The sequence below is a fragment of the Mixophyes fleayi genome, chromosome 4, assembly GCF_038048845.1.
Source record: "Mixophyes fleayi isolate aMixFle1 chromosome 4, aMixFle1.hap1, whole genome shotgun sequence".
Taxonomy (NCBI): Eukaryota; Metazoa; Chordata; class Amphibia; order Anura; family Limnodynastidae; genus Mixophyes; species Mixophyes fleayi.
The window spans coordinates 164,302,590-164,323,882 of record NC_134405.1 but is presented as its reverse complement, the minus strand read 5'-3'; the positions used below and the strand labels follow the sequence as shown (position 1 = coordinate 164,323,882).

General features: G+C 37.4%; 1 protein-coding gene across 4 annotated transcripts in view; it reads left to right on the top strand.

Annotated features, from left to right (window-relative positions):
- RELN (reelin) overlaps nucleotides 1-21,293 on the top strand; it is a 447,264-nt gene that overhangs the window by 277,498 nt on the left and 148,473 nt on the right. For all 4 annotated transcript variants that reach the window (XM_075208761.1, XM_075208759.1, XM_075208760.1 and 1 more), the window contains exons 13-19: nucleotides 1,604-1,716; nucleotides 2,541-2,749; nucleotides 8,134-8,262; nucleotides 9,508-9,617; nucleotides 19,195-19,261; nucleotides 19,867-20,100; nucleotides 20,906-21,067. In XM_075208761.1, the coding sequence (XP_075064862.1) occupies nucleotides 1,604-1,716; nucleotides 2,541-2,749; nucleotides 8,134-8,262; nucleotides 9,508-9,617; nucleotides 19,195-19,261; nucleotides 19,867-20,100; nucleotides 20,906-21,067 (1,024 nt within the window). The remainder of the gene's footprint in view (nucleotides 1-1,603; nucleotides 1,717-2,540; nucleotides 2,750-8,133; nucleotides 8,263-9,507; nucleotides 9,618-19,194; nucleotides 19,262-19,866; nucleotides 20,101-20,905; nucleotides 21,068-21,293) is intronic.

Sequence of the window (21,293 nt, the reverse complement as noted above, 5' to 3'; positions counted from 1 at the left end):
TAAGATTTCTTTTTTTTCTGATGCCTTGACTGTGAAAACATGTTTACCTAGTGAACACTGGCACTCTATCTAGAAAGCATGCTGGGGAGAGGCGCTGGATACTAGTGTGATTAGTTCCAGGACCTTGTTTGGCTAGAGCAGACCACAGGAAAAGAAGTTTGCGTGAACTCCAGGTCTACTGTATTCCACTTGTTAAACACCTGGAAGAACAACAGGAAAAGAGTTTCCTGACCTTGTGAATCTGTTAATGGAAATGTTATCTCAGACACAGAATCAATGTGTAGTTCAGTTCGGAGTCATTCTTTGCATTTGATACAGGTCTCACCTTTAGTTTCAAATAGTGTTATTTTCTTCATAGAACTGCAAAATTTAGTGAGACATTGTTCTGTAGTTTGTTATTGCCAGAAGCTTTTGCTTTTAATTTGATCTGTAAAATCCCTGTGTGAAATTATCTGTGTCTTTAATCTAAAAGTGGAGAAGAAAAAGTCACATTACATGTCACCATTTTGCTCAGTGAATGCAGAGCAGTAAAGTCATACTGTCTAAGAACAATGTCACATTTCAAATGGTTTGTATGTGATGGGTAATATCAGAAATGTTGGTAGCTATAATACAGGCACCACCAGGGGCAAACACAGGATTTGCAGAGGGGGGTTTCCACACCATGCCGCCAGTGGGTGTGACCAGCATGCATGGGGGCGTGGTTATAATTTTAGAGAGTGCTTGGTTGCTCTCCAACTCTTCCTATCCCCATAATATACATGGGCAATGCTGCGTGCACTACTGTTAGGTGCACGCAGCTCTCTCTTTTCGAGCAGAGCCGTGTGAAGTGGGGAGCAGGGTCCAGCAAACACAGTGCCCCAGGCTTGGAGGGGGTTTTCCAGGCACTAGTAACCCCCCCCCCCCTCCCCCCCCCGGTTTGCCTCTGACCACTACAGGAAACATGGTTTCATGCAAGGGACGATTTGGTTGTTATCTTGAGCAGAGTTGAGAGCTGGCAGTGGCAAACCGAATCCCCTCTCCCTCTCTCCAAACCCTTTCCCCTTAAGAGTCCCCCCCATAGTTTTTTGCATATCAATAACTTACATCTCCTTACGCCTGAAGCGGCACAACTTAAATAATTATCATTGCGACTATGTTATATGGATTCCTGACTCTCAATTTGGAGCACGTGAGATTATTGCCTCAAGTAAAAATTTCCCCTTCTGACCTGGAGCCAAGCACACAGCTACTGAAAATCATACGTGTGCCTTGTTAAATTTACTTTGACAATCATATTTAAAGTGTAAACCCTATTTTAGTAAATTAGTAGCACTAGTGACAAATTACTAACAATTAAAATGGCATTTTAAATAGTCACAAAACCCTATACTGTAAAAATCCCAATATACAACAATGTGATATCACTGCTTACCACAAAAGTGTCTGTCTAGCAGCAGACATGCTGGGCATGGAAACAGCTGCTATTTTAAAATATAAATTATGTGTATGGAAATTTCAATCTGTGCCTCACTTGGCTTGTATTAATGAAAATTTTAGATATGATTTTTAAACTGTTTTGCTTCGAAAATGGAATTAATTTATGGCATGTTGCTATGTTTAGGTGGACTGTGCAGTCCAGGGGAATCCCATGAGAATGACATCATCCTCTATGCACAGGTTGATGGGAAAAAAGAGCACATTGTTATGGATACACTTTCCTATTCATCGTACAAGGTAATTGTGCAAGAAAAGATATTTCTGAAACAATATTCATAATCATGATCAACATTTATTTATATAGCGCCAGCAAATTCCGTTTTTTTTACCTTGCATAGATTGTCAACATTGTTATTGTTTTAAGTCAGGATTCAGGGTTTCTGCAAGAACAGAATTGTGTTGTGGCTTTTAGAACATGCTGCCCTGAATATTATTGTCCAAAGGATAAAATAAATTAAATGTCACAAATCTAAGCATTTCCATAGATAGCACACTGACCAGTCTTTTACTAAGCTATATATCATCATCACCATTTATTTATATAGCGCCACTGATTCCGCAGCGCTGTACAGAGAACTCAGTCACATCATTCCCTGTCCCATTGGAGCTTACAGTCTAAATTCCCTAACATACACACAGACAGAGAGAAGGAGACTAGGGTCTATTTTGATAGCAGCCAATTAACCTACTAGTATGTTTTTAGATTGTGGGAGGAAACCAGAGCAACTGGAGGAAACACACGCAAACATGGGAGAACATACAGACTCCACACAGATAAGGCCATGGTTGGGAATTGAACTCATGACCCCAGCTATATGTTAAACCTTTTATTATGTGATGCACGAGACAAGAGCACCAAACAATTACAGCCTATTTTTTTCAAACAATTTTCATGTACATTTCAAAAAGATCAATGACTAATTGATATCAGATGGAAAAAGCAGTGGTAGATAATTTAATATTTCTTGTAAATATATGTACATTGCAGTAGAGGTATTGCTTTGATGACATTTAGAGTATTTAAAAACTGTTTCTAAGTTACTGTTTTGTGTTGTTTTAAGGTTCCATCTCTGGTTTCTACTGTCATAAGCCCAGACCTGCAGACTCCCGCCACTAAATTTTGTCTCAAGCAAAATAGTCACCGAGGACACCACTTAAATGTCTGGGCTGTGGACTTTTTCCATGTTCTTCCTGTTCTACCCTCCACTGAATCCCACATGATACAATTCTCTATCAATCTTGGATGTGGATCACATCAGCCTGGAAACAGGTACAGCCATAAACATAAGCACGTATTGCCTTTGTCATAGTAAGCAGTATCTTATCTTACTGTAACTGTACTCATCAGAACTATCAATGCACAATTGGTACAGATCAGCTGACATTCCTGCTATTCATAGCAAGGATGAAAGTGATGGTGTCCTACTAATTAATCCTGCTGACTTCTTTTGCCAGATGCCCTTTAAACATCATAGGATCTCCCATGGTGGGCATAAGGCTTTCCTGTCATGGATACAAGGTGTAAAAGGGCACGGTCTGTCTGTAGACTGAATGAATGATACAGTATTTTTTAGTTAAGGGAAAAACAAAAATAAACGTCAGCATTCTGTGACATATTTTAACGTTCTAAATACATTTGTGACTGTTTATGCAACTCTGAGAATATAGTCTTAGTCGAAAACAATTTGGGCAATTTAGAAAGTACAGTGCAAGTCTAAAATGCATGTCTTTGTGTGAGCTCCAGTGCGTTTGTGTTTGTCCATCCACAAACCCATAAAGGGTTTGTGTCCCAACACTTTATATCTATGTCCCACATGCCCTGTTACTCACTAAATAACCACAACCCTGAATGTAATATTACAGAACCAAGGCAAGAAAGATGAGGTGATTTAATGTAATCTCAGTGGTATGCATTAAGCTAATATTGTGTTGTGTATTGTGTGCACATTTGGTTGCCCTGTAATTGCATAGAACACTTAGAGCTCTTAAATTGGAAAATGTGCTTATACCACTTTCATACTGCCGCCCCGGCAATATCCCGGGTAGTTAACCCGGGATATTGCCGGGGCACAGGGCAGTAAAGATAACAAGATTCCCGGGTCGGGCGGGTTCATACTGCACCTGCCCGACCCGGGTTTTATAAAAAAAAAAAGTGTTAAAAAAGATTTTAATAAAAAAAAAATACATAAGAAATGTTTACTTAACTTATTTTCAGCCAGCGGTGTCTCCGGTGCGTTGCAGGCTGTCAGGGGGACCTCTGGGTACTAAAATGACGTCATTTCTAGTCCATTAGAAATGACGTCATTTTAGTACCCAGAGGTCCCCCTGACAGCCTGCAACGCACCGGAGACACCGCTGGCTGAAAATAAGTTAAGTAAACATTTCTTATGTATTTTTTTTTTAATTAAAATCTTTTTTTTTACTTAACAATTTTATTTTTTTTACCGTATGAATGGTGAGACCCGGGAATTACACGGGTTGCACCATTCATACCGCAGGCTAGCGGGGTCCAACACGGGAATTACCCCTCGCAAAATCCCGGGTCTAAGTCCCGGGATTTTAGACCCAGGATTTTGTGGTTGGACTATTCATACTGCACCAAGACCCGGGTTTTTCAGCGTGCCCCTGCAAAAACCCGGGTTTTTGGTGCAGTATGAATGGGGTATTACTGACAACTTCAAGTGGGACGGTGTCACGTGCAAGACAAGCACTGCATTGATCATGCTTAGTTACCACCTTTAAAATACCCATCATACAGAATGATTTATTGTTTGCCAGTGTGGTCATCTTGCTTGCCATATGTGCCATTTTATTAATAGCCTGAGGCACAGACATACACAACTAGACACAATTGACCTTATTTACAGCACAAAATTCTCATTGGGTGTGCCATGCACTTTGATTTGTGCAAGTGTACCTAGATTTCTGTCAGAGTTCTTAGGTTTTCAAAGCAAAATTGCGGAGTATGTACATTGGGACATCGATCTTTTAAGATTAGTGCAAAACAAGATTGAGATTATTGAAATGAGGAGTGGAGCATATTTTTTTTGTGGAGTTCATCTCTGGGCAAAGTAGCACACAAATGATTTCATTCTGCAGAAGGACTTGAATTTTGTACCAGCTAGCAGGGATCATCCCATACTATGAATGGAATTCATCTTGCACCTTTCATTGGTACTTGGGGAGAAACACAATTGCTAAGTGCACTTTGCCCAATGTAAACTTCAAACAAAAGTGCCACATATAATAAATAGTTATAATGTCCCTTCAATCCATGAACTAATTTAAGTCATAAATGCGGTATATTTTAAGTGAAAAATGGCAAAGTTTAGTTTAAAGGGTGCACCTTTGATGTGATGTTTCCACTTTTGCACAGTGTATTTCTTCAGATTTTTACGGTTGGCACACCTAAGTGCACCTGTAGGTTGGGGCATATCCAAAGGGGCATTATACACCTTGATGTGGACTGTGGAGACAATCTAGTGGGTGCAATATCAAGGTGTTTTGTGCTGTGCATTGAATGCATTTAATAAATGCATTTTATTTAAAAGTATTTACTAATATAGCATGTATTTTTAAAGTTTTTTTCATGCAGTTGGCTAAGTAAAGCAATCAGCCTGTACTGATCTCGAACAAAATATATATACTATGGGCCCAATTTAGAGTTAAGAGTAAATCCAGCTAAAAGCTGCAGTATTGCATCTTGGCAAAAGCATGTTGCACTGCATGTTGTCCAAATTTAAAATGTGTACACAAAATAGAGTTTGGAGTCCTAGCTCATCTCTAAATTGCAATGCAAAAACAAAGTTGGACAGCATATGTGTGTTACATGCAAAGCAAGCAGTACTTTCCATGCTTGCAAAAAAATTGCATTACATGTTTTATCCAGGTGCAAATTTGCATGTTTTAGCTTTAGTTGTTCCTAATTCTAAACGAGTTTCCATATATCCAAGCTATGCACAATAATTAGCAAATGAATCCATTAACAAAGGCATAACATTTATTAAGCTTAAATTTATGCCTGGGATATTACCAATTACTTACAATTGAACCTATAAAAACATACATTTTTGTAGCTACTTGTCTGAGCTGCATACACATTTAAAGGAAAAGCAAGTTTAATACATTTCTTGCTTTCACATAATTCTGAAAGAAGGTGGTTAAAGACATTTCTATACACACCGCATGTGGAATTGTAATAGTATATGTTATGCATTAGCATACTGACACATTCTCATTTATACAATAGGCATAGCTGGATGACAGTAATCCCTTTCAATTGCTTGGATTTATTGCACACAGGGACGCTGTTGCAGTGTATTAAAACCTATCAGTAATCTTTAGCAGTGTGTGGAGCCACACACATTAAAGTGCATACTATAAACACACTTATCCTAGTGGATTTTTGTCCAACCTATTCTATGGTAAAAGCAAACAGTTAGTAAAAATAATCAATGACATGCAATGGAATAATTACACACTTTAAAGCTGTTTTGGTTTCCATTTTCATATATAATTAGTGGGGTTAACTATCTATAATAAAATAGTTTATTAGCAGTGCAGACTAATTTATTCATTTATAGCTCCCTTTATTAGCTGTATGTTTCTGCTTTGTTCGTGTACACCATTTTTCCTCTTTTTTTTATTTGTGGTATCTTTTGCATACCTGAGTCACAACTTTGCTACTTTATCAATCGGGGCAGGAGCGTGCCCATACTATAATGGCGACGGGGTCGGTCACAACCCTGATGCCTTTATAGTTATTTTGAAGTGCTAGGCAGCTCCATACCCCCCTTTGTTCCAAACATCATTGATTGTCGTGCTATGCAGAGCAGCGGTCTATTCGGCTTCTAAAGTAGGAGCTCAAAGTCCCAGATGGTTATGTAAATATTAGAAACGCCATAAAGCTAATGCTTGCAGATTAAATTTGCACTGGTCCTCATAAGAGCTTTCCCTCAATCAAACTTGTCAATCCTCAGTTATTCTTTTGCAATGCTGAATAGTTTCAGAACATGAGCAGAAACTCCACCAAGTGTTATGATTTTGGTTAATAGTAGTCAGATCCTCCGGTGATCAAATAAATTCACTTTATTTGTCTTGTTGCAGTCTCCAACCTCATCACTGGTATGTAATACCTTATAAGAACTTGCACTCTCCAGCAGCAACTGCTGCCAATATCTGAATATTTAGACTGAGCACCATAACTGGTCATGTTGTATTCCTATGTTATGTATATCAGGAAGTACAAAATATTTTTCAATTAAAGTATAGGCCAATGGGTGATATCCAACAGCTCTGAAAATGTATAAAACTCAAGGCCGTTACCAGGGAGAAAAATGCTCTGCAGCTAGGGAATGTGCCCAGGGCTGCCAAGAGGAATTCAGGGCCCCGGTACAACAAATTCATGGGGCCACCCTTATAGTTGAGTAAATGCAAAACAAAGTCTCATTATGACATGTGGGTGGGTACGTAATGAGGTCTAAGCTGAATTTTACACTCCCTCAGACACCACCATTTGCACATGCAAAATCTATGATCATTGCTTAAAATAGGATTCCATTTTCCCCAGTAAGGTTATTAAAATGAGATAAAGGGGTGGAGAAGGCACATTTTTAAGGGCTCCCCTTTGTAGTAAGGTGCACAGCCATTTTCACACTACAAAACCTTCCAATTGCATTTTAGTAGCAAAGTCCAATTCTAGGTTAACTTCATGAAAAAAATCTTTATCCACAAGAAAGTGTAGAGAAGAACAAAATTGTCTGAACTGTTTCGTGAAATATTATTCCACATTAGGCAAATATTTCACACAGTTTCATAGACAATTTTGTATGTTTCAACAACTTAATTTTACCCCAAGTTTTCCAGTCCTACCCCAACCACACCACACAGCTGAATGACAGTTGTCCTAGCTCTAGTTATAGGCTATAAATGCTACAGAATGCAAATTCCTACTTACAGCATGGAATGACTTTCCCCAGGATGGAGAAATCAAAGTAGAACTCGAAGATTTTGTCACTGGAACTTCGCACCTCTGTGCAACAGCCTATTCTGTGCTAAGCTAGACTCACCCAACATGCTACCCCTATATTACTCATCTCTAGCCATGTGTAATAAAGACAGTCCTGATTTCCCCTTATTCTCACAAATTATTAAATCCATAACTGAGGATAAACCACCAAGCTGTGTTTTATGAGACAAAAAGGAAAATATAAATTTAATGAAAGGGGAAGGTCTGAAGTGGTAGGATGTTTCTAATGTGATATATACACTTTTGCACATCGTGCTTCTACATATTTTTCCGGAGACCAGTCATGCACCTTCAAGTGTGCTGGGTTGGCCCTATAGACACATTTTAGATGAAGCAAACTTGACCTTGACCACACAGCTGTTACTTGAGAAGAATTATTTTGTGGGCATATGTGTTGAAGTGTAATCATAGATTTCAGTAATATTTCACCTTTTCTCCGCAGTCTGATATTTTAGATCTACTCAATTTCTCTGACTTATTTTTATGGTTTTTTTAGTTCAAGCACAAAATGTTCAATATGTTATTGTGTGGTCATACTCTTTCGGTATGAGTTTCCTATCTATTTTATTCAGTTAGTAATGTATGATTTTGAAATGTTTATTTTAATATTAATTGTATGTTGTCAGTGTTAGCTTGGAATTCTCAACCAATCATGGCCGGACCTGGTCCCTTCTGCATTCTGAATGTCTTCCTGAGCTTTGTGCTGGACCCCATCTTCCACACAGCACTATCTACTCATCTGACAACTACAGTGGGTAAGATGAATCTGGGAACTTTAACCTTAACATAGTAATTGGCAGGGCTGCCAAGAGGCGTTTCAGGCCTCGGTACAGAAACTTCTTGGGGCCCCTTCAATAGGCGCCAAAGGGGACATGGCCACACCAGGTTGGTATCCCTCCCATTACACAGGCAGGCCTGGGCCCTGGTACTTTGTACCTGCCTCCCACCCCTCACCGTGTCCCTGGTAATAGATAGAGATAAGCAAATCAACATTGAGGCACATTTTTGCTGATTTGCCTGATTATCATTATCCTAGCCAGATTTACTGAATTGTTTTATATCATAACACACATCAGCTGATCCTAAATAAGTTGTTTTACAATTATGTTTGTAGATAATTAAAGTCTAGTAACTGAAAAATGCAGGATGAGACTCTTTCTAGTTAATAATGCATTTACATTCTATTGGATATTAAATCAAGCCTTATTTCCATTGCAAGTGAGTTTCAAGCTGCTGAATCATCATCCTCAGCTATTTATATAGCGCCATTAATTCCACAGAGAGAGAACTCAAATCAGTCCCTGCCCCATTGGAGCTTACAGTCTAAATTCTCTAACTCACACACAGACAGAGAGACTTTGATAGCAGCCAATTAACTTTTTGGAGACCATACAAACTCACACACACACACACACAAACACAGAGAGACTAGGGTCAATTTTGATAGAGGCCAATTAACCTACTAGTATGTTTTTGGAGAACATACAAACTCACACAGATAAGGCCATGGTCGGGAATTGAACTCATGAACCCAGTGCTGTGAGGCAGAAGTGCTAACCACTAAGCCACCATGCTTATTGAACTACAAATAAGATATAACTGATCTCAAATAAGACATCGTCAGTTAGATTGCAATTATTACTATTTCACATTGTAAGTATTTTTTCTCACTTGTTAGAATCAGGTATGACTATTACTTTAATATTTGGTATTACGCTAACCTGAATAGTTTTCTTCTGACAGCAAATCACACCATACCATGCTCTCACAATCAGATGATCATACTCAAACCCTGTTTATAGTTATACTGTAAAATGTCACTTTTAAACCTCAAAGTAGATGTGCAAAATATTTAGGTATGTTATAAATAAAACAAGCACCTCTTTCCACTTCACAACACAATTCCATTTTCAAAGTCTGGATCCACATAATAGACACATAAGCTTGTTTTATGCAGTCATTATATTATTCTATTTTAACATACACATTTTTTCATGCAGGTGGAGTAGAATTACTATTCCTCTTCCCAATGCAGCTCTGACTAGGGACACAAGACTACGGTGGCGACAGAATGGACCCGTTGTGGGAAACATGTGGGCGCTTGATAACAGTTAGTTCCAGCATTTTACCTTACTTGATCTGCAGAAAAGGTTTTTAATAATAATAATAATAATCTCATAATTGTTTTTCTTTAAATAGTATAGAAAATGTAATAATGACTGTAATATCTGTATATTAGTATAATTTTTGAGGGTAAGAAAATAGACATACTTCAAATAGTGTGTGTCATCCTCTGTTAGTATTATTTGTGCTTATTCAGAATGTTGATTTTCATCTTTTTTATGTGTATTCAGAATGTTTTGAAAGCTTCTACAAAACCATGAATCCTTGTAAGTTTGGTTAAAGTAACTAAAGTGACTAGATAATTTAATTAGTGCATCATTACATTATTGTAGTTACACTGGTAAACAAAACCACATTTGTCATTAACAATAACATACACCAATCAGCCACAACATTAAAAAAACTGCCAAGTGAAGTAACATTGATTATCTCGTTACAATGGCACCTTTCAATGGGTGGGATATATTAAGCAGCAAGTGAACAGTCAATTCTTGTAGTTGAAGCAGGAAAAATGGGCAAGAGTTAGGATCTGTGCGACCTTGACAAGTGTCAAATTGTGACAGCAAGACAACTGGTCAAGAGCATCTCGAAAATGACAGATATTGCGGGGTGTTCCCAGTATGCAGTGGTTAGTACCGACCAAAAGTGGTCCAAGGAAGGACAACCGGTGAATCTGCAACAGGGTAATGGGGCACCCAAGACTCATTGATGCGCGTTTGGCACAAAGGCTAGCCCATTTAGTCCAATCTCCCAGAAGAGCTATGTGCAGAGATGGTACCAGGATGCCCTGTGAAAAGAAGGCAAGCGGGCAGAGGCAGTATGATGCTCTGAGCAATGTTCTACTGGGAAACCTTGGGTCCTCGCATTTATGTGGATGTTAATTTGACACATACCACCTACCTAAATATTGTTGCAGACCAAATATACCCTTTCATGGCAATGATATTCCCTTTCAGCAGGATCATGAGCCCTGCAACACTGAAAAAATTGTTCATCAATTGTTTCAGGAACATGAAAAAGAGTTTGAGGTGTTGACTTGGCCTCCAAATTCCCATATTTTAATCAAATCGATTGGGCATCTGGGGGATGTGCTGGAAAAACACAGAACACCTTCAGAGGTCTTGTGGAGTCCATGACGGGTTAGAGGTGTTTTGACGGGTCAAGGGGGACCTACATAATATTAGGCAGGTGGTTTTAATGTTGTGGCTGTTATCAGTGTATGTCTCTGAATTGTAAATTGCCAAAGGGCAGATTAATGCAGAGTGAAGTGTTGTATGCAAGTAACATTGTGTCAAGATGATATTTTCTGTTTGTATCCATTTATGAACAACATATGCAGTAATTATCACCCATCACTTATTTATTAAATATAGACTAGTTTAAATGTACGTGTATCTCAATATGTTAGTGTACAGTACCAAACTGTAAGTGTATATGCTTTACATAATAGAAAACACTTTCAGAAAAAATGGAGTTCTGCAAGTGGGGGATTGTTTCCTGATTATGGACATTAGGCAAGTGATGGGCTTTGCAAATTCAAAACAATCCACAACTATTCATAATTTTATTTTCCTTAACACTGCATATGTGTATAAGGGTTGGTGCATACAGGCAGCTTTTATCCACTCATGCTGTATTTTGTTTTTTTAGATAGGGAATAGGGATCATTAGCACCTATGATTAAAACCACAGTCCATATACACAGGATTCTTCATTTCAGTTCTGATATCTTGTGTCAAAACCTCATCTGTGCACTTAGCATAATAATTTCTAACCTGTTTATCTTCCCCAGCTGTAGGTTATTTAACAGGTCACATATACCACATATTTGTACTACATTGGGTTGGAGATACAGTATTAGAATGGTTATATTTTAGAAAAGAACATCATGACAGACTGCACAAACTTAATAAATTCTGTTGCAACACAGTTTAATACTTCAATAGATTGAGGGGAATGTAACAACAGGAGGCGAAGCAACAGTGTGAGCATTGCCAGCTTCTGATATCTAACTCCCAGCTGAGCTGCTGATTACGGAGGTGGTGTGTGAATTCAATAAAAGGCATCTGTTTTTTTGATATACACAAAGTACACACAGCCATGGAACTCCTTGTGCAGTTTATTAGATAAGTGATTTATGTGAGTATTTTGGCATGTTGTTTTAGACACATGAATTGACACATTATATGGTTTCAGTGTGCAGTAATCCATGTTGTGCACATTTTTATATCTGACTTATCTCTCGCTCAGATTTACGGGTTTCTGAGACCAGGGGGTAAATGAATTAACTTCCGCTTTTTGCAAGTCGACGATTTCCAGCGACTTTGCAGTCGAAATTTAAAGTGGCAATAGCTTTAAAGCCAAGTTTTGACTTTAAAGCTATTGCCGCTTTAAATTTCCCCTGCAAAGTCGCCGAATATTGTCGACTTGCAAAAAGCAGAAGTTAATACATTTACCCCCAGGTTAGTTTCTTGAATTTTTGCTACCATTTTCTAATGTGTGATGTTTATAACTTCATTCCAACTCATAATAATTATCAATTTAAAATGTAAGTGACATTTATATATTCAAAGCCCATATATAACTATTACTGTTTCTATATAGCATATAACATGAAAAATAATGTTGATTTTTTTAAAAATGCTTCACACAGTCACACTGTAATTTTAAATACATTGAGTGAATGTAATGAATGCATGCATCATTTTATACTACTTTATTTTATTACATATCTTATTATTATTTTAGCACTGCACTTTTATATTGCACTTTTACATATTAGCTAGGATTCTGATACTGTTCTAGATCTGGTTTGCAAGAACTAAAATCTAGCCATTATAGAAATTGCTGACAGGTGTACAAATCTTTTATATCACTATGGAAATCTCTGTGTAACATACACGTTATATACTGTGATATATGACAAGTTGAGAACAGACTATAAAACACCACAAAACCTCATCACACAGATACTGTATACAATTTCTAAACACACATATATGACACAGCAGAAAAATAAGTTCCACTCTATTTATGACACAAACCAAGAAACAGAATCAATATACAGTAGTAGTATCACTTAGTGACATATACAATTTCTTGTTTTCTGGAGACTCATCAAATCACATGTTCATCTCCAGCCACTGAAATACAGAGATCAGCCTCTTTGTGTACTTTAATTTCACCAAATCTAATTTAAAATATAGGTTCCATAATCTGATTAGTCATCAATGAAATAAAAAAATCCTTGTATATACCATAAACATACGGTAAGATGTAGGACTGGCTAGATGCGAGATAATGTTACTCATCTGATCCACTTTTATTGAACATAGAATGCAAAGAAGAAGGTTACAGTGTCTTAATGTCTAAGTGGCTGCATTCGTGACATTATTTGTTATAATTATCAGTTATTTATACAGCAGTTACATATTACACAGTGGTTTACAGAGAATATTTAATTATTTGCATCAGTCTTTCCCCCAGTGGAGTTTATAATCTATATTCCCTATATTCACAAACGCTTACACCCAGTAGTGTTAATTTTGTCAGAAGTCAATTATTCTGCCAGTATGTCTTTGAAGTGAGTGAGGAAATCCACACAAACATTGGTAGAACATACAAATTCCTTACAGATATGGCCCTGGTTGTAATCGAAACCCATGGCCCAAGAACTGCAAGTCAGCAATGCTAATGCCACACAAATTGAACAAACAAGAGATTGAATAAAGTTAAAAATAAAACCTCCCCCAAGAAATACACACTGAAATTCCTGTTAAAGACATTGTAACCTCAAAAATTGTCTTATTTGTACAGGTTATGAGCAAGAAAGACTTGACCCAATATGTATATTTGACAAATGCAAAGAGAAAACAAAATATAGGTGTAAAATGCCTGTAATTGTATAGAGCTTACACTACTCTGCCAAATGAATTTATATGAATGTATATTGTTAAATGAGCAGGCATGACGTATGGGGGTGAAAGGGTTAAAGAAAACAAAACCACCTGGTCTAAAAATTATTAAACTCCCCAAAAAGTATATCTTATATTCATTATTATCCGCTCAGTTCTGCCACCAATAGAATGTGGTTCCAAAGTTGACACTTTGAGGAAGTCTTCAGATACTCTTTTACATATCTCAAAATTCACAATTTAAATTAAGCTATTGTTAACCAAACAATTTTCTGCCTTTAATGTAAATTTAAAAACAAACAAGCTAACATGGCGCATTAATTATTTAAGAAAACAAATGCAAAACAATATGAAATTGATCTTAATTTGAAAGACAGTAAAGTCACAATGCTTAATGTATAAAAAACAGATAACAAAAGGAGATACAGTAATATTATTGCAAAACAGTTCCAGAAAGTATACAGGGGTTAAAACAGAAGATAAAAACTAAATGTATTTCTGTGTGACTGCATCTGGGAGGTCTGAAATATGGGTAGATCTTTGATTGCAGATTGACCCCAAAAGAAATAACAAAATTCTAAAACCAGACTAGTATTTTTTTTTTTTTTTTTAAACTCTTTATTTGTAGAGGAAACAACAGGAACAGTACAGATAATATTTTGGACAAGAAAAATATTAATAATCAAAGTGTTTCCTCTGAGTTTTATACTTTTATATCGGTGGGGGAAAGAGAAGGGAAGGGAGGGTGGGGGGTAGAAAGGCACAAATATTGTCAACAATATAACTAATAAACCAATAGGCACGCAAACTTGGAACATTGCTAGGAAAAGCTAGGGCACACAGTTACAATGACTGCACGAGAGAGGGGTAGCATACAGACATTACTCACCATCCGCGCACCAATTCCAGCCTGGGGGGTCCAGAGGCGGCCCAAGAGCTATGTTCCATCTGCAGGAGGAGGAGCCGTACTGGAAAGGCAGCTACGGCTTTCTAGAAAGTACCACGGGGCCCACACCTTATCAAAGTTATATGATTTATCATGAAGGTAGCACGTTATACTTTCCATGCTTGCGACATGTCCTATGTACGACCGTAACTCCTGCATAGAGGGAGCCCTAGGGTCTTTCCAGTGCTTTGCTATTAGGGATTTAGCGGCTGCCAGAAAATGAGAGATAAGCCTGTTAGAGGGCGCGCTCTCATCAGGTATAGGGCGGGAGAGAAGGAATGACCAGGGATCCTTACTTATCTGTTGTTCTGACACAGAGTTTATGAGTGTAAGAACCATGTTCCAGAAAGGAACTATGCGAGGGCAGGTCCACCATATGTGTAGCATCGTACCTCTCTGGCCACATTCCCGCCAGCAGCTCGGAGTGGCCGTAGGAAACATTCGAGACAACTTATCAGGAGTATAGTACCACCTATAGTACACTTTATAGGCAGTTTCCTTAATTAATGTAGAGATCGAGCTCTTGGCAATCCCCTCCCTGACCTCCTCCCAGCATAAGTCGTCTGGAGGAGGACCCAAGTCATTTTCCCATTCCCGCTCATGTCGGCCTGGAGTATCAAAGGTATAATCTATGAGCCAATTATAGATCTGGGAGATCATCCCCTTAGTGAGAGGTGAATGTAAACACATGTACTCGAAGGAGGTCGGGGCCCGAAGAGCCTCCTGGGGGGGCAAAGACATGGCGTAGTGTCGGACCTGGAAGTACTCAAAAAAGAGCGGACATAACGGTTCAAATTTATGATGAAGTTCAGACATAGAAGCCCAAGTTTGATTAACCACCAAGTCCGAGACCACCCGTAATCCCGCCTTTATCCAGTTTTTAAATTGTTGGGTTGAGTTGCCAGGAGGGAAGTGTGGGTTGCCCCAAAGGGGAGTCAGAGGTGAAATAGGGGAGGACAATTTATATTTGACCCGACATGAGTCCCAGAGGGATAAGCAGAATTTAAGAGATTGGAGAGAGGAAGCTGCTGGTGGCCTATCTATATTAGCCAAACCCCAGAGTGATGCCATGGAGGGGACCCCAACATAGTGGGTCTCCAGGTCCACCCAGGCTATGGACTGATAAGGCGCATAAGTTACCGCCACCTGGGTCAAGTGGGATGCCAAATAATACAATTTAATGTCTGGAAATCCCCTGCCTCCTCGGGCCCTGGGCTTCTTAAGCACTGCTATCGAAATTCTAGGGGGCTTGGCACGCCATATAAACTTTAGAAAGGAGGAATGCAAATCCCTAAACACAGAGTCGGGAACCCTCACTGGAAGAGTCTGGAAAAGATACAGAAGCTTAGGGACCAAGTTCATCTTAATAGCAATAATCCTCCCCAGCCACGATATGATGTAGCTCTTCCAAGTCTCTAAGTCCTGTTTGATTTTTGACAGAAGGGGGGGGAAATTTTCCCGATACAATTTCTCATAGGATGAGGTGATATAAACTCCAAGATATTTGATCTTATTGACCTGCCAGCGTAGTGCAAAATTAGTCTGTAAACTGGACCTAAGGGAAGGGGAAGCATGGAGGAGCATGGCCTCGGATTTAACAAAATTAATTTTATAGCCAGACAGGAGGCCATATTCATCCATAAGTTTATATAGGGCAGGTAAAGACTCCTGAGGATTTGTCAGAGAAAGAAGTATGTCATCCGCGAAGAGAGATACCTTGAATTCCCGCGGTCCCACTGTCACACCTGAGATTGACGTTGACTGTCTGATCATCGCCGCCAAGGGTTCTCAGACTAGTATTTTTAAGCATTTTTTGTGCTGTCCATACTCCACTTCCTTGTGAAGTCACTAAAACCAGGTCTGTGTGTAATAATAATTCTTATGATCACTTTTTTTATTTTTCCTCTATGTGCTCTCTCAGGCTGCTCATCATGGTTGACATATTTGATGTAACTTGGTCCCCATAATATGAATATGTACAGTGGTTCTCTCTGATATGGATTGTAAAATGATTTGCTTTGATGTACCTTTCCTGCTAGAAATATTGTAAAGACCTGGGTTGGTCCCATTGTTTCTATTGGCATAGCATCTAAAGGATTACATAAAACCTTATCTGACCTGATCTTATCTGAAGTTCCTATAGGTTCCTATGTAGGATACATACACTTTAGATGACACCAAGCTCCTCAAAATCTAAACATCCCATAGGCCTTTGAAGTAGAGTCAGCATAGTTACCCTTGGTTTAATGACACATATGACTGACTTGAGAAAAGCAATGTTATCTGGAATGAATGGTGAGCTCAGCGAACATTATTGGCACCATCATAGGCACTAGATAAGCTAGAATATTTAATTATAATTGATAATTCTGGAGAGCATAAGCATCCACTGGAGTTTTTCTTATGCATAGCATGCCTACTTCTATGACTGTACATTTATATATAAATGTAATATACAGTAGACTAACAATGGGGAAGTCCGATGTTTCATGCAAAATAAGAGATGAAGGGGGTAGGGGAGATACATTCCTCTTTTCACATCTGCTTAATTTGATTATACTTTACAGTATCTTGTTACCAATATCTGTCAGTTAAAAATGTAAATTGAAAGCAATAAAGTACAAGTAATGTCATAACATCAAATGCAATAAACTCTGAAACTGTATACCATGCTACTATATAATTGTGGAGAATGTAAGGATCCACTGAAGTTTTCCTTATGTATGGCATGCCTGCTTCTATGCAATACAGGGACCAAGCCACATCAAATATGTCAACCATAACGACCAGCCTGAGGAAATCATAGAGGAAAATCTTATCTGCCCAAGGAATTTTATATTTAATATTGATGCATCATATGTGTCTGTACAGCAGATCCTGCTCTGTTGATTGGTTGTAATATTATTTCTACGATCTGCCAAAGAAAAGATATATTGTTTATCTACACCACTGTGATTATTACTCAGGGCTTGCATGGTTAAAATGCATTGCTCCATGTTAGCGAAATTGTTGTGCATATAATTATTTAACTACATAATATTTTAAAATACAACATTTAAATAAAATAGATGTACATCAAAGTTTAGTCTCAGTTGAGATTTCAAAACTGTTATATTAACAATTCAAAAGTATTAAATCTATTTTTTTTTCTTGAATTGTCTGTATGAGCTCTACTAAACATTTCTCTATGACATGGAGGAGATTCATATGCAAAACTGAAATTATTCTCAAAAATGTAAACTGCTAAAAGTATACCATTTATTATACATATTTAGTTAAACTTTTAATAGACTCATGGCTAATTCTGAAAGCAGACATTCACACATTAACTAGTAAAATTAATTAGCATGAAAAAAAATTGTACATGTTAAAATGTGGTGTTTTTTTCTGGCATGAGCCACAGTCATTGGTTTATACCAGACCTTGAAATATGTTTTAAACATAACATGTTTACAAGTACAAATACTAGAAGTGTATATCATAAATCAGTTATTCAGACTTTGAAAAGTCTTGGGCTGATTTAATAGCATGGTATACAGATATAATGCAATCAAGTATTTAGCTTTCATCTGTCTACAGCAGGTTAGATTTATGAGCAGAATGTCTGATTGGTTGCGGCAGGTTACATAATGCAAACTTCCCAACATTTAAACAATTTTCTCTGACACTTTGCTATTCTGTATATGGATTTGCATGTGTTGTTCTCTAAACATTTTGTGTCTCATTTAAAGAGAGAAGTAAATCAGCTAGAAATGCAATTTTTTGTAAAACCATTGTGTATTACTATTGCACATCTGTATGTATCTAGCTAAAATGAAAGTATGAGGCATTGTTTCATATTTTGATTAAAACATTTAAGATCCCAATATAATGTATAAGGTCCTTTTTTGAAATAAATAACTTTAGGCCATACCTAACCAACATCATATGACTACAGTACACAAACATAAAACATTTCTATTACACTGTATACACACACAAAGTCCACTCATCATAACATGTCTAATTAATCATGACTTATTTCATTTTCCTTTACTAATATGAACACTGACATAACATACAGATAAAGAACAGATACTGAGTAATACATGTTTAAAGTAAAACAAGGCAAGTAATACTGAGCAATCGGTCAATATTAAATACCAGGGATATTGTCTGTTTGTTGTCAGGGGCCAAAAAAAACCTGCCAAGGACAAATCTTTGAAAACTAAGACTCATGATCTGAAAGCTATTGTTCTCTTTACATTGTAAAGCGATTGTTTTCTATGAAAGAAAACCTAAAAAAAAGTCTTATTACCAAGTTTTTTTTATAATTAGAAAGGCTATTTAACCCTCTATCATGTTACAGATAAAGGATTTTTGTGTATACAGAATTATTTTCAATATTCTATAGGGCTTTACAGCTGTACACTGAGATATAGTGAATATTTGCAATGTAATTCTGTAACCTCTATAAACTATAGAGATGAGTGTCTCAGATCTTCAGTAACGGAAGATGTTAGAGGGGTCAGTGGCGTGCTAAACAGATTTATTGGTCCTATGTTAGAGCGCCCCTGATAATCTGAAAGCAAGTGTGGATCCTTTGCTTTCAGTACGCTTATCATAGCTTGAATCTCATGACATGAGTTTCTCAATTGTAATCAGAGTACACATTTTTATCTCTCCACAAATCAACTGACTTGCGAATTAATTCTCTATTACAGTTTATATTGGACCATCTTGTCTGAAATTCTGCTCAGGCCGAGGACAGTGCACAAGAACTGGCTGCAAGTGAGTGTCACATATATCTTGTGAACACCTGAGATGGTGCTGGCTGTACTCATTACTACAGTCTGTCAGGCCTCCCACATGCCACTTTATCTGGGAGTGATGAGATTTCACTCTATTGATTTTTCCAGTGTTCTTTATTGACTAATCATTCTTGTCATTTTCTATGTTTCAATCACTTTCAAAATATGAAGGACTATATTTCTTAGAAACTGCTGATGTTGTGCAGTGTTAATTTGTTTCCCTCGTTTACAGTACATTTTTGGCATTTCATCTACATGTATTGCTGTGTAATAACCTACCTTCTGCATGTTTGTGTCCAATTATTAGCTATTTCATCTGCACTATTCATGTATGTGTATATACAGTAAATGTGACCAAGTAGTTGTGAATGCTTGGAACAAACATCTATTAAGTTGAATATTAAAGGGTGTCGGTTTAAATAATTTTTTCCCGATGCTATCTAGACTTTGGAATTGATTACAATATGTGAGTCTTGTTGTGCGTGCTTTTCCTTTCCAGCCCTTTCTTCTACAGCCTGTCCTCCCTTTTATCTTTTTTTCTGGATTATATCTGTTTAGGTTTACTCTCCGTTTTCTGTTTTTCAGATGCGAGCCAGGTTTTTCTGGACCAGCTTGTGAAATGGCTTCACATACCTTCCCAGTGTTTATATCAGAAAGCTTTACAAGTTCCAGACTCTCTTCCTACCACAACTTCTACTCTATCCGTGGTGCTGAAGTTAGTTTTGGTTGCGGTGTACTCGCAAGTGGCAAAGCTTTGATTTTTAACAAGGATGGCAGGAGACAGCTCATTACCACCTTCCTTGACAGCTCACAGTCCAGGTGAGTTATAAACACAGTTTGATCCTGCACTACAGTTCAATAAACTAGAGGGAGTTGTTGTGTATGATTTGATGTAAAATGGTGTAATAAATTATTGTGCATCACACCATTTAATACACCATCACACCATCACACCATATTGTGCATCACACCATTTAATAACCAGATATCTTAGTTGCAAAATACAGTATACTGAGAAGTGTACTACCACATGCACAGGAAAAGTGATTGGATATGTAACAGGCCATGCAATATTTGGCTGTGCTACAGTATAATAATTAATGCTTTGAATATCATACCACAATATAATTTTCTTTAATAAATGTATTTCCCTTCACATCATATACTGCTTTCCATATTTCATGTATTAATCCCATTACTCCCAATAGAGGTAGGTCATCCGGTGGAAATTTTGCACACACAGGACCTGCATAGTTTTTTTATTTATAACCATATACTCTGCAAACCTTGCTCTGTCAATGTGCTAACATTCTTATGTTCCATTGTAGAATTTATAAATACAGTATGTTATATGATGGATATTAGTCAGCCAGACAAATGTGTATCAGAACCATTATTTTTGTAGCTTGTGTATGTTTATTAGGTCTATTCATCGTGACAATTGAATTACATATTGAGAAAAAAAACATGGATGGCATTAAGAGACAAGCATTTCACTCTAATAAGATTATTTTGTAAATATAAAATGTCTACTGCACAGCTTATTTTCATAATATCAGAGTAAAAAATGTCAAAGAAATTTTGCTATGAGGTATTTCAATGTATTTCTGAATTCTATCCATAGATTTCTACAATTTACTTTACGAATCGGAAGTAAATCTGTTCTGAGTACATGCAAAGCCCCTGACAAGCCAGGGGAAGGTGTTTTACTCCACTACTCTCAAGACAATGGCATTACTTGGAAACTGTTGGAACATTATTTTTATCTTAATTATCATGAACCAAGGTATGTAGAGTGCATTAATGTGCAAACAGATTAGTGTAGCTGGTGGAGGATTCTGCTATTCATTAGTAGGACATGCAATAGTGAGGAGCACAAGAGTCTTAATAAATAGTGATTCATTGTAGGTATGAAATGTGCTATAATAGAAAACAAAAACATTTTTATTGTTACAAAAAGTATTTAATCTCCTCGATACAAATTAACTAACAGACAGTTCCTTGTATCCCCT